Source organism: Columba livia, chromosome Z (genome assembly GCF_036013475.1).
Source record: "Columba livia isolate bColLiv1 breed racing homer chromosome Z, bColLiv1.pat.W.v2, whole genome shotgun sequence".
Lineage (NCBI taxonomy): Eukaryota > Metazoa > Chordata > Aves > Columbiformes > Columbidae > Columba > Columba livia.
Genome location: NC_088642.1, coordinates 47,371,481 through 47,385,525, shown reverse-complemented (window position 1 = coordinate 47,385,525; position 14,045 = coordinate 47,371,481). Strand labels below are relative to the sequence as shown.

The 14,045-nt window shown below is 41.9% G+C and overlaps 1 protein-coding gene across 5 annotated transcripts in view; it reads right to left on the bottom strand.

Moving 5' to 3' along the window:
- The window catches only part of ADAMTS19 (ADAM metallopeptidase with thrombospondin type 1 motif 19), a 147,800-nt gene extending 134,233 nt beyond the window's left edge, over nucleotides 1-13,567 (bottom strand). For 3 of the 5 annotated variants that reach the window (XM_065045714.1, XM_065045715.1, XM_065045718.1), the window contains exons 1-2: nucleotides 13,190-13,566; nucleotides 11,592-12,202 (exon numbers count right to left, since the gene is read on the bottom strand). In XM_065045714.1, the coding sequence (XP_064901786.1) occupies nucleotides 11,592-12,202; nucleotides 13,190-13,274 (696 nt within the window). In that variant the 5' untranslated portion in view covers nucleotides 13,275-13,566. Of the gene's footprint in view, nucleotides 1-11,591; nucleotides 12,203-13,189 lie in introns of all 5 variants that reach the window. The other 2 variants (XM_065045719.1, XM_065045717.1) reach the window with 2 other exon arrangements.
- Between the last annotated feature and the right edge of the window lie 478 nt (nucleotides 13,568-14,045).

The following is a 14,045-nucleotide window of genomic DNA, read 5'->3' as shown; positions in this document are numbered from 1 at the left end:
CCTTTCCTTTCCTTTCCTTTCCTTTCCTTTCCTTTCCTTTCCTTTCCTTTCCTTTCCTTTCCTTTCCTTTCCTTTCCTTTCCTTTCCTTTCCTTTCCTTTCCTTTCCTTTCCTTTCCTTTCCTTTCCTTTTTTTTCTTTCCTTTTCCTTTTCCTTTTCTTTTTACTAGAGAGCTTGATTTGATGTGCATAAGAATAGAAATGGTGAGCAGAATGGAATTTTTATATTAGCAGCCTGGACCAAGTAGCATCAGTCTGACTAGTCACTTTTAAGCAAATTGTTTCTATGAAACAAGAAAAATTTATCACCCAAAATGAAATGAGAAGGAAGGAATGATTTCCTTCCATTATTTCCAATGCAAATAATTTAGTATTAGAGGGAAAAAGAGCTCAAAAGCAGATAGAATAAATTTTTGTTATTGTGCTTCCTTAAATAAGTTACTACAAGAAACTGGTAATCAGACAGAAAAAGTGAAAAATGCTAGGACTGTCAGCCACAAATTGGAAAACAAAGTGCTTAATATTCACAATTGTATCCATTTTAATCTATAAATTCTCTTCTACTTTTAACTCCCTCACTCCCCTCATATATTACTTAATAAATATTTGGGTGAGGTCCATTTATGTCATGAAGGGACAAAACAGATTGCATCAATCTGGGCATAAAATCACCTAAGTGACTTCCCATACCCTAACTTCTCAGAAGGTTTTAAAAATTGCCTAAATGAGAAGATTTTCATACAGTGGTTATGACAGAAGCATAGATCCAGATAGCTTTATACTTAGCAAGTATATTTAAAAAGCAAATTAAGCAAAACCACAATTAATATTTAGTCCTGAGAGTACATGTACAAACCTAGCTTTATGTTACCTGCATATATCAAGAATAAGACCTCATCCTTCACCCACTGCTGTATCCCAGAATAACAGTCACTCAGCTTTTTTTTTTTTGTCCCCTATCATGCCCCCCCCCCCATTTTCTTTTCCCCCTATCGCACATCTTCATGAGAAAATCAAAACATTTCATGCAAGAAGCCTTGAAGCCAAGTTACACCTGAGTTTTCAAGGTTATAATCTGATCACTAGGCTAATCAGTGTTTCCACTGACAAAGTAGCACTGAGAAGTTTAAGCATACCTGAAGCACAGTTTAACTCTTTATATAAAAGATGGCATTACTATAATGGCTGTAGAAATTACTTGGGCACCTCTCCCAGCCATCATCTCCTTAAGCCCAGAGGCACATAACAGGACACTTACTCTGTACTGAATCATAAGCAGTTGTCCCCAGCTGAATTAACATCGTGTGCAGAAATACCTATATTTTCCTGAACATACTGCAACCTAAGTAAGCTTGACCTGATTTGACCCAGTTAAATTTCTGACATATAATGAGAACTTAAGGTAGCACAGCTGAGAACATAAAATAAGCATCTGCAATTGTTGAAAGATAATCACACAGAAAGTAAATCACTTCACAAGTCAGTTTTGGGCACATTTCTACATTTTTGGATGCAAAACTCATTCAGAAAATAATTCTGACTGAAGTATTGGAAGACCCAAGAAAAACATTTGCAGTACGGGCATGTATTATTAGCAACTAATGTTACAAATATCTTATTCTACTACATTGCTCTGCAATTAACAACAGAAACGTTACTAATTCTTTCCCTTCTAAATAATACTCCTTTGCTTATTTATGTCATTACTAGAGGCAATAGAAATAACCAAGAAGAGCAGATTGTTCAGGCAATGACAGGTTAACAGCAAAAGGTTAACTGAACTGCTAATGAATAGCAGATGCACACCTGATTTTAAATCTAATATAGGTATTTTGGGCTATTGGTTTATAACAATTTGACAAACTACCATCTGGATATGCAATATAACACACACATGCACGTGCTTGAGCTATTTCACAGTGTTTCTCTTACATTGCTGCTTCTGCTAAACAAGGAGCAATGAACCATGCTATGCTATGCTTATGCTATGTCCCTAAGTCATCAGTGAGAGACCTGAGCAAAACAAGGAAAGGCACATGTTCTACAGAAGAATTTCTGCAAACACCTAATTCTCCCCCAAATCCATATGGCTTCAACTCATCCCTTTCTACCCTGGTAGTTCTCTTTAACCAATAGCAAATATATATGTGCATCACTCACGTGCTATCTCTACATGACCATCAGTTTTCACAGACTCGTCCTTGAATATCCTCAGCTACCATCAACCTCACAATGACACTCACACCTGAAGATTTCTATTTTTTCCTCCCTATTTCCCAGCTCCTCTATTTTTATGGTATTACATCTTGGTAATCATGAATGTTCCTGTTTTTCCCTGTCACAATCTGTCGCTAACTGCCAAAAAGAATCTCCATTCTTGCAGGTCCAAGAAATCTTTTAAAAAAAGAAAGACAAAGAACAGTGCTTTTCAAATAAAATAACAAGGGTTGTAAGATGGAGAACATTTGTTTATTTTAAAAATTCTGGGTCATTTGCTATAGAAGAAACAATTGGCACATAACACGAGATATGAATAAAATTCAGGGATACAAGTCTTGGAGAAAATGCTAATTTCACTAACTTTAACAGCTGTAACTGGGAGAGGTTCAGTGCTCTTCCTTTTGGGAGCAATTACCTTCAAATTAGAGGGTCAAAAATGTACTGATCTGATTAATGCAAAACCTTTACTCATTAATGGACTTATCCGTTTTTTCTGATTTACTATCTCACTTCCATATCTTGCAAAACAAGCTTGATAAATTTATACTTATTGATTACATTGGGAAGAGCTCTCAAGTGATTCACAACAGTCTCAATTTCTTTAAATAAAGCTACTCTGGAGATAGCATATTTCTCATTTCTAATTATAGCTTCGAAATTCATCACAAAGGAAGTATTTGTACTGAAACCAAGCACTTTACAAGAACAGCAGACTATTATAAGCAGAATTGGAACCACAAATCAAATCTGTCTCAGGATGGAGTGATTACGTGATTATAGGAGAGCTCTTAGAAGGAGAAAGGAATCATTACCACATGGTCTGCGGCATCTTGGCCCAATATCTCACACACCATGCCACAGTGTTGAATATTAAAGGAAACAGAGCTCATTATAGTTCAAACGTAGTCTCAGCCTAAACCTTTCAGATTTACATTAACACTGCTGTTCTTATGTTTAAAAGACTTGTCCTTCTTATCGATAAGCAGGAGTTCTCAGATACACAAAACACAAATCCAACCAAATACTCTTTCATCCAGAAAGGCAAAGATGAATAGCAGCAGACTGCAGCATCAGAGCTCTCAAAGGAAAATAGCAACAGTCTTTAGTCCTTCATCTTTACCTAGATCTTCATTGGTTTACAGTTCTTAATGACCCTAATCAAATATTTACAGGGATACCACCTCCAGTGCTCCTCTATGAAGAACTAAAGACTGTTGCTATTTTCCCTTGAGAGCTCTAAGATGAACCACATTTAGTAGTTTTGTTTGTAATTAACTTGCTGTTCAGGTAGGATAAAACAATGTTTGTTAATAGTGCTTTGCTTGTACATATATGCTGGTTATTCCACATGGCCATAGTCACTTTATTAATTTTAATTTTATCTGGCTTCTTTCATGTGTTTTCAGTTGTGCTTCTTTAGATGTTCAAGGTGAGATTATAATGAAGAGATTTTTGTGTCTCTATGCCTGGCAAGATCAGGGAGACGATCCTGCTGGAATCTACACTAAAGCACATGGAAAATAAGGAGGTGATTGGTGGCTTCACTAAGGGAAATCATGCCTAGTAAATCTGGTGGCCCTCTACAATGGGGCTACTGAGTTGGTGGGTAAGAGAAGAGGAACTGCTGTCATCTGCCTGGATTTGTGCAAAGAATTTGACACTATCCCACATTACATCCTTGTCTCTAAATTAGAGAGACATGGATTTGACAGATAGACCACTCAGTGGATTAGGAATTGGCTGGATGGTCACACTCAGAGTTGCGATCAATGGCTTGATGTCCAAGTGGAGACCAGGGATGAGTGACATTCCTCAGGGTTTGGTATTGAGACTGGTCCTGTTTAGCATTTTTGTCAGCAACAGGGACATTGGATCAAGTAAACCCTCAACAAGTTTGCCTATGACACCAAGCTGTGTCATGTGGTCAACATGCTGGAGGGAAGGAATGTCATTCAGAGTGGCCTTGACAGGCTTGAGAGGTGGACCCAAGAGAACCTCATGAAGTTCAACAAGGCCAAGTGCAAGGTCCTGCACATGCATCAGGGCAATGCCAAGCACAAATACCAGCTGGGAGGAGAATGGATTGAGAGCAGCCCTCAGAAGGATTTGGAGGTGATGGTTGATGAGAAGCTCAACATGACCTGGCAAAGTGTGCTCACAGCCTAGAAATCCAACTGTATCTTGTGCTGCACCAAAAGAAGCGTGGCCAGCAGGTTGAGGGAGATGATGCTGCCCCTCTACTCCACTCTGGTGAGATCCCCCAACCTTTAGTACTGTTTTCAGCTCTGGCGCCCCCAACATAAGAAGCACACGGACCTATTGCAGCAAATCCAAAGGAGGGCCACCAAGATGATCAGATGGCTGGAGCATCCCTTCTATGAAAACAGGCTGACAGAGTTGGGGCTGTTCAGCCTGGAGAAGAGAAGGCTCTGGGGAGACCTTATACTCTGTTTCCCCAAAATCAAGACCTACCCCGAAAATTAGCCCTAGCATGATCTTTCAGGACTTTTGAGGATGCTTGAAATATAAGCCCTACTCCAAAAATAAGATGTAGTTACAGTTCATTAAAAAAAGCCAATGCAAGTGGTGTCCAGGCAGCTATACATGTAAAAAAGTAATAAGTTTTGGAGCAAAAATTAATATAAGACACAGTCTTATTTTCAGGGAAACAGGGTAGCAGCCTTTAGTACCTAAATTAGTACCTAAATGGGACCTACAAGAAAGCTGGAGAGGGACTTGTTACAAGGGCATGTAGTGATAGGACAAGGGGTAATGGCTTTAAACTGAAAGAAGGCAGATTTAGATTAGATGCAAGGCAGAAATTCTTCACCATGAGGGTAGTGAGGCCCTGGAACAGGTTGCCCAAGTAATTTGTGGATGCCCCATCCCTTCAAGTGTTCAAGGCCAGGTTGGATGAGGCTTTGAGCAACTTGGTCTAGGAAAATGTGTCCCTGCCCATGGCAGGGGGGCTGGAATTAGATGACCTTTAAGGTCCCCTCCAGCCCAAACTGTCCTAGGATGTTTCTATGATTAATGTAACAGAGAGATTAACAAAGACAGCTGATAAGCCTATGCTAGAGGAAGATGTGTCTGCACCTAAGCATGCCAAAGCAACCTAATGTAAACAACTTGTTTTATTTAACTGGAGATAAGACTACCTAGAGGCCTGGCTGCCCTCCTCTGTCCCATGTTTCACTGCTACATAAATCCAGGAGGAACAACCCGGCTTAGAATCAACACTTAAAGTGGAAGTATGGGTATTCTCCCAGGAGCATCACCACATTTCATTGGTTCTTCTACCTCATGCAGATGTGGGAAGTCCAAATTTTATTCCAACACTTTATTTTCCCAGTGGTGCTTCTGTTTCTTCTGCAAAGAAACCCGTTTTCATAACAGAGCAAAGCAGCTTTCTGTTCAGAGTTGACATTTCCACTCATGCCCTGCTTCACCCGCCTATTTCTATTGATGACAAATTTCATATCCCCCATTTAAAGATGTTTAAAACAAAAATAAAGTGTACATTCAAGTCAACCAAGAAAAAGTTAGTGAACCAGTAATCTCTCAGTAAGGGATACTCATGAAGTACCATCATTCACATATTTATTTCTGTCCCTTTCAGCAAAGTTTTTTTCTCTAACAAACTCACCACAATAGGCAAACTGTGCACTAAGAAATAAAGAGGTTAGCATTCTAAATAGGCAACTGAAAAAGCTTCAAAAAAACCACACCTGTGATTTCCCACATCTTTCTGTCTTGAGTTAGTCCTAGTTTTTAAAAAGAAGGGATCTAAACACATATTTTACTGCTTTTACTTGTCCTCTCTGTCATTTTACTATCCCAGAAAGCTGAGTATATAGAAGTAGGGAGTGTTTACTTCATTTCATCCTGGCAGCCTTTAAGGATAATCCTATTTAATTGTATAATGCTCCTTCTGCAATGTTGAACTTCAGCCTATCTGTATCAAATGGACCATGAATATTACTAACAATATTTTTTCTTTCCACTTTTCTTAAAAATTATTAGTGATCTTTGTTTTCTAATACTTACCCTTAGTACAAAAGAAACTGTCTCTAATTTGTTTTGAAAAAGTATCTGCTGTGGAAGATACTCAATACCAATGTGTAACTGCAACATCACTTAAGTGGGAAGGCAGGGGAACCATTTTTGGTTGACAAGAAGCTTGGTATTTAATCCATTTCAGGCTTATATATTGGTACTATATGGTCCAGGATGTGTAAAGCGGTAGTCACTCTCCAGCTTGATCAAAGCAGTAAGTCTATTATAAGGCTTAGAGCCTTATACCAGAAGTTCACAACCTGTAATAGCACAGCTTCCCAGGGCAAATTATGAAGTCCATTATTTGCTCCTGACCATCTGCTCAAAAAGCCCCACAAAAGCAGGGATGCTCACAAAAGCAAGAATTTCCCTTGCATATGTACTGCACAGCAAATGTCAGCCTCAACACTCAGACCCAATGCAAACAAACTATGCATTCCCAATCAGTCTGACCCTATGTCAGTTGCAGCAGGTTTAAGTATTGCAGCAGGTTTAAGTATTGTACTGCCACTGAAAGAAGCTGTACAACCAAAAGGCAGGAGTTCAGTACAGCTCTCCAAAACTTTCCAAGCTGTCCAAAAATTCAAGTATGCTTGCCATGTCAGACACTACTCCCATTGCAAAAATCGCTAACTGTAGCTAAGAACTATATTAATTGGGAGTTTTCCCATATAAAACTGTCGAAATACTGTGGTGTTTCCTGTTCTAGGAGCAAAGATGTCAAAACAGGCCTTCAGCCTTTTCTTGGGCTGAATCCTATCCTCAAAAGTGACTGTGTGCAGAATTTTAGGAATACAGAAAATATTTTTATTGTATTACTATTGTTCTATTACAATTTCATTCTGCTCATTCTGAGACAACCTGTAAAGTCAGACTATCCTCAATGGATAGGAACAAAATAAAAAATTCCTATTTTGTAAAAGCTCTGTTTTATGTCCTGAATTTAAAAGTCATGTGAATTTAGAATATCCTAAAAAATCTAAAATATTTTTAATCATTCCCTTACTATTAGTTAATAGCACTAATCTTCAAAACACAGTTTGTGTCAGAGATTTAAAAATTATGCATTTCCTGTAAAAGTGCTTCTGTTTAGGCAGATCTCGACACTTACTGTGTTAGACAAACTGGTAAGTGTTGCGATGAACAGCATAGCTGTATGGACCTGCATTCTCCTGTCCATCCTCTGTGAGTACATTTGCTCCTGTTTGCACTTCCGAACAATCTAAACATATCCCACTGCTTTAGGTACAAGAAGACATAAAAATCCTTTCTCTTCCTAGCTGTTCTCTATTTATTGCAGACTGCTTCCGTTAGGAAGAAAAAGAAACAGGAACACTGGCAAATCCCATGCCTTTCACCACATACCATAGACTAGTACCTAAGCAATTCACTGCTGAGAGAAAACACCAAATGCCTCTCTTTATGAAATGAAAGGAGTAGGGGATAAAGCACACATTTGCCATGTTTACACCTCTCTTTGGTGAAATGCAGGGAGACTACTTCAACTTTCATGCAGCAGAACAGATTGTTGGTAAAGAACCAGTAAGCCAGAATTCTTAATTCTAAGTCCACAGTAAGTTTCTCCTAGAGCGTGCTCTAAAAGAATGGTCAGTTGTAGGTTATAAATATTACCAGACTTTTTCTTATTTCAAATATTATGGCAAAACAAGAGCAAGCAGTAGCAAAAAAAAAAAAGAAATCAAATAATTAATGGTCCAGCTCTACAATTCATCAGTTTCAGAAGAGCAGTCTCACTGGCATCAGCAGGACTGCTTACATCCTGTTATTTGGCTAACAATGAACGAGTAGGCAGTCAGCATACAGATGGAGAGTTCTTGGAAACCTCTCCTTTTTAATCTTCCTTCAGCACCAGTTGGATAGGGTTGTCATTACTGATCATGTGAGCTCCAAGATTACACCAAGGTCACAGTGATGTTGTTTCTAGACTGTCCATGCATATCTCAAGTCTTTAGTTTGATTAGAAAATATCCACTGAGTTATGTTTCCGTCAGTTGTCAAGACAGGTTGCCAAATGAAACCAATGTTGGCAGTCAGAATTTGGCTAGTAATTAGCTGGGAGTGCAGCTCTCATTTTTCACTAGTATGTTCACATGTTTAATGTGGTATGCTAAGAACACCATTATTATCACTGGCTTTTGATGATCAGCTCAAGAAAAAACACACTACTGAAGCTCTCAAGAACTGTGAAATAAGAAATATGGGGAAACTTTAATGCTGTGCTGTACGTTACATGCTTTACCCAGCTGCAACCAATGAACTATTCAAAAGCATACAAATCCCACTTCAAGGGGTGAAGGTGCCTAACATCTTCAACAATATTCTTCTTTCTGCCTACAGAAGCAGTTAAGACTTCTAATCATCATTTTTTTCAATTTTGTAAGTGCCACTGTCATGTCAGGTCTTTCTGTCCCTTGAGAAGGTGGAACCAACACTAACATCTTAACTTGTATGTCACAGCAATTTCATGCAAGGCCTTTTTTCATTTTATTGGAGATCCGGTATCTTTTTACAAAACTAGCCCTACAGCATCAGCCACACATCTGTACTGCCAAGTATGACCCTCCCTTGCACATGATGGCCACATCTTTTTTTATTGACTTCTTCAATCTTCTTCCTGTGTGGCAAAACTCACTGTTGTCTGTCAGACTATAGTTACCTTCCTTGGCGAGCAAAGAGATTCCTGAAAAGTCTTCTATCTAAAGAAGAGAATGGTGTAAGTTTTGTTGTTAGACTAGAAAGAAAAATTGTCAAGTGTAATCTAAGCTTCATGTTAAGGGACTTACAGCCCACTTCTTTGGCTTTCCAAAATGTAGGCAGCCTAGTAATCCTAACCCAAGTCTGCAAGGCTTTGAAATGAAGGTGTACCTCAGACATTTATACCATATTTTCTCTGAAATTTCTCTATATTTAAAAATAAAACATAGTTTGTAATTGAGGTAACTACAAAAAAATATTTGTAGGTTCAAGCTTCAATGCATTTTTACATCTTAAAAGAGAAAATGTAGTTTGAAATATTGCTTGGCTCTTTTTGCATGGCAAGGCCTAGAGGAAACAGGATAGAATATGCAATGTAGGTATGATGTTTTTTCAAGACTCTTGGAAACAGAGCAACTTACATATGTAACAGAGCCCAAGCAATGACAGAATAGAGAATGACAAATAACTTAAGATTTGTTATGACAACTTTGACATAATAGCACTGTGAATTTTTTTTTAACTCTATGTCCGATGCAGCAGCACTCTCAGGAAGAACAGCTGCTTAACTATTTCACTGCAAACAAGACTATGCAGTTGAGGATCATGACACCAGTCAACATCAACAACAGTTTCCAATTTTATTTGAGAGACATAGAATAGTTTACATTTCAGCTGCAGCTTTCTGAATGGGGAACATATCTGGACAGCCAGTAGGCTGGGAATAAGCTGGTACTCTTAGAAAAAGTCTGACTGGATCAAAAATTTCTAGTGGGGCTCCTAGAGAGCAGACTCTACTTAAATAGTAGAGTCTTAAAAATTTAAGACTTAAAAATTCCAATGTATAAATCAAGCCAAAGGAATTACAGATACACAATGACATACTTCACTTTTCAGCAGACATTTGTAATAATTATCTCTATTAATTTCTTCACAAAGATTTTCTCTAACCTAATTTTACCCACATGCAATGTAGAAGGACATAAAATTCTAACAAGAAAAAGAAGTTCAGAAGTCAAATGATTTTCCAGAACATAAAAATCCTTTACCTGATTGCTTTCACACCACCTTCCGTTGACTTTCAATATTTTTCTCTGCAATTAATTCTGCTATTACGCTTTGGAAAATCTGACAAAATGTCAATAATTAGATGCCAACCACTTAGTGTTGTGTGAAACTTGGCGGTTTTGCTTTGCAGGAGTGCAGGCAAATATTTTATTTGGTGTCAATCCACATATGTTCCCTCTCCACCACTTTCAGTTTGGTTTTGACTTTTGAGTAAGTCCAAACAGGCAAATGAATAAGCAGTCAAAATTTCCACATTTTACCTGGTTTCACTTCATGACCATGCAAATAAAAACCAGGCAGGCAAATCTTCGTGAATCAACAATGGAACAAGTTAGATGTTCAAATTCGGAAAGAAATATAAAAAAACATCCCGTCATGTGATTGTGGTGATTTACACCCATCTAGACACCTAAAAAACCCAGGATCATCATGATGTTAACTCTTCCTAGTGCCATTACTGTTTGTATTCTATAGTCTGTAAAGTGCTGCAGGCATGTGCATTTATAATACTACATAAAGACCCCAAATGAGAATAATAGTAATAATAATTGGTTTTGTTTAAAATCCTGGCAGCATTTTCCATCGTTCCAGCTGCTTTCTACTCTTCCCATCCACCCCCAAGCATCCTGAGATTGCAGCTCACTGGATCACCACTACTGCTGTCAGTATGCCCAATTCTGGTCTTTACCTGGTAAAAACCACAGCTGATCCAACAGAAATTATAGAAGGTGAAATTTGTTTTAAATGAGAGAAGTAATACCTATTCAAAATGTCAGTCTGTATTAACATTTCTTCTGAGAACATATGCATTGTTTATGCCTACAAAGGAATTTAAAGAAAAGAAGGGTATAGAGTCCCAAATCCAAGTAACTACAGGTACCACATGTGGGAAGTTGTGAGGTAGAGAAAAGAGGCCAATGGGATAAGCAGAAGAAAAAAAGGAATGAAGATAAGAAAGCAGGCATAAAATATGGGTACAAGTAGAAAAGACAGAACAGTCTGAAAACTGAGATGTAGAAGATTAAGAAGATAACACAAATAAGAAAAATAACTTTATAATATAGGATGGGAATGAAGAACAAATGGATTACAGATAGACTGAAGGAGAGATGATAATACAGGGAAAAGAAAGGAGAATGAGCATGGATGTAACCGATTACAGGCACACAATGAACACACAGTAAAATTAGGGATGTAGATGAGAAAAGTTGAAGAAAGAATGGCATAAGAATAAAAAGGAGATCTGAAACAGAAAGGTACAGAACTGAGAGAAAAAAGTATATCTGGAAGAGGGACACAGAACAGGAAAATTTTACAGGATAAAGGCAGAAGTAGGATTTGAGAAAAATTATGACTGGAATAATAAAAGTTTGAATGGCGAGATGGTTAAAAATAAGGATAAGTACAGAGGTAGGACCCAAGAGAATATGGAAGAAAGAAGACCTCAGGAAAGGGATGGAAGTGAAAAGCAGCAGATGAAGCTAACACTTGTACGGAGACCTTGGTGCTACCCCTGCATGCAAGGTCATCTTACCAGTCCACCACAGGTACTGAAGGAAGCGAAGGAGCCTGGGTAGCGGAGGACAGCACCACTGTAGTAACAAGCTCTCTCAGGTTGTGACTGTGCAGCACTGGGTGGGCTTTTGCCCTCGCCCCTGAGCCGCTCCTCCACAGCAAAGCCAGGAGCCAGGAAGCGGCTGTCCCTCTTGAGCAGCAGGTAGAGCTCCCGAGCAAAAGCCGGAATCCTCAGCAGCACCTCATCTCCATCCTCTGCTGGAGGTGGTGGCGGAGGGGATGGTGGTGGTGGCAATTGGTCAGAAGCACCAGACCCCTGGGGCAGAGGGGACCAGTGGTAAAACTCCTGAGACTCATACTCATCCTCAGTGTCCTCTTCCTCTGCTGCCTCCCCCACAGCCTGTGCCTGCCCCTCCACCAAGGAGGAGACTGAACGCACCTCCCGAGAGCTGCCAGCCACCGGGTTAGGTGTGACAGGGGTACTGAGGGTGCTGTTCCGGTTCCCACAGCTGGGGTCGGCGCTGCAGCCGCCCCCACCACCACTGCCACCCACTGGTTCCTGCTGGCCCCTGCTCCACAGCGCGGGGAAGACGATCTCCCACTCCTCCATTTCTTCTGAAGCATGGAGACCTGTGGGAAGGCCAGCAAATGCTTTAAATGAGTGGAGCACCCAGCTGGACAGAGTTGCCTGCCAGCAACCTACTCTCTGCCCCACCACAATGCACTCTTCCTAGCTCCCAGCAGACCAAGCATGCCACCCAAAATTCAGTAGGCTCCATTTGGCCCTTTCATCCTGTCTTTTCACATGGCAGGTACGCCAGCCGCTATGTGTCCCTGTGCTTGTTGAGGGGTCTGGGACACACCATGGTCCCAGGAGTTCAAGCTGGGCAGAAGGTGTGTTTCTACCATCAGCTGGGGATGTTCTTCTTCTTGACCACCACCTCCATGCAAAGAGAGCTGCACAAACTTTTCATCACTTAGACAAACTGGCAACTTTTTCATACAGCTAAAAAAAATGTTTTTTTAGCAGGGAAAACTTGAACAAGAAAACTGAAAATTTGAAGCTTGTTTTCAGCATGTTTTGCCAGACTCACTATGATTTCAAAAGTGCATCCAAATGCACACACACCTCATAGCTGTACATTTGCAAGTGCACATACAAGTGGCAGATGCATGCATATGCTGTATCATCATTATCATTATAGTCAAACTGAATTACAATCACTAATTAGTGATGTCTGCGTATTACATACACTATATCACAATTTAACCAAAATTCCCAGTATGCCAGCATTACATTTATAAAGATATGAGTACACACAATCTGCACCAGCTTGAGACAGGAGACAATTTACACATTCATCCTACACAGGACAGTAATAGCACTGCCGAGATGACAAGCCTGAGTATGAAAATTTGGACCTCGTACAGTGCAGACGAGCGCATTGCAATGCACCCTCACAGCGGAGGCATGCTTTATCTGATCACCCATCTGTTACAGAGGATGAGCACTGCAGCTGCGGCGTTTAACAATGGACATGTACCGGCTACCGGCAGCCGGCGGGGCACAGAGGCCGCCCGAGACTCGGCCCCGTCCCGCGAAAGGCGCGCACTTACCTGCCGAAAGCCCGCTTGACAGTACGCACAGCTGGTAGAAAATGCAGCAGACGCGGCTCAGGCGCATCCTCCCGCCCATTCCCATCGGCTCCGCGCCCGCAGGACGCCGGCGGGCAGGACAGGGAGGGCCGTGCCGTGCCGAGCCGAGCCGGGCCGGGAGCGCAGCCACCTGGGCGCCCGCGGAGAAACTGCAGGCGAACGCGAAGCTCACGTCCCGGCTGGGCGGGCGGGCAGCACCGGCAGCGCTGGATGTGCAGCGCACGACGGGGGGGCGGGCAGGGGGAGGCCGTTGCGAGGGCGCAGGCAGGCGGGAGCGCGGCCCGTACGCGCGCACAGCGCCCGGCGGCGGGCGGGCAGCTGCGCCCCGGCGGCGGCGACCACGCTGCCCCCGCCTGCCGCTCGCCCCCACGGGGCGGGACGCGCTGGGGCCCGTCCCGTCCGGCCCCGCCCCGCCCCGCCCGGGCGGGCACCCGGCGCGGCCCCCCTTCCCTCCCCGCCAGTCCCGCCGCCGCGCCGTGAGCTGGCGCCCGGGCTGCTCCGTGGGCAGCTGAGTCCGGGCTGCGTGCCGCGGGCACCTTGCGCGGGCGCGGCCCTCTGGACACCGGGCTTCGCACCCGCCGGCCGCCGCCGTCCGTGCAGGAGCTGGCACCGGTACCGCGTGCGTCCCGACAGCGGGACAAGCTCCCCTCATCCCGCCACCGGGAACGTGCTCTGCACAGCCTGTGCCTCAAATTCAGGGAACAGCAGAGATTAGCCATTTCTGCCTGGTTTTGTGCAATTCGATTCTAAACTCCTTTCCCCCCCGCTGCACAGTTCTCCATAGAAACCCATCACTTCCCACCGCAACCCTTGTCAG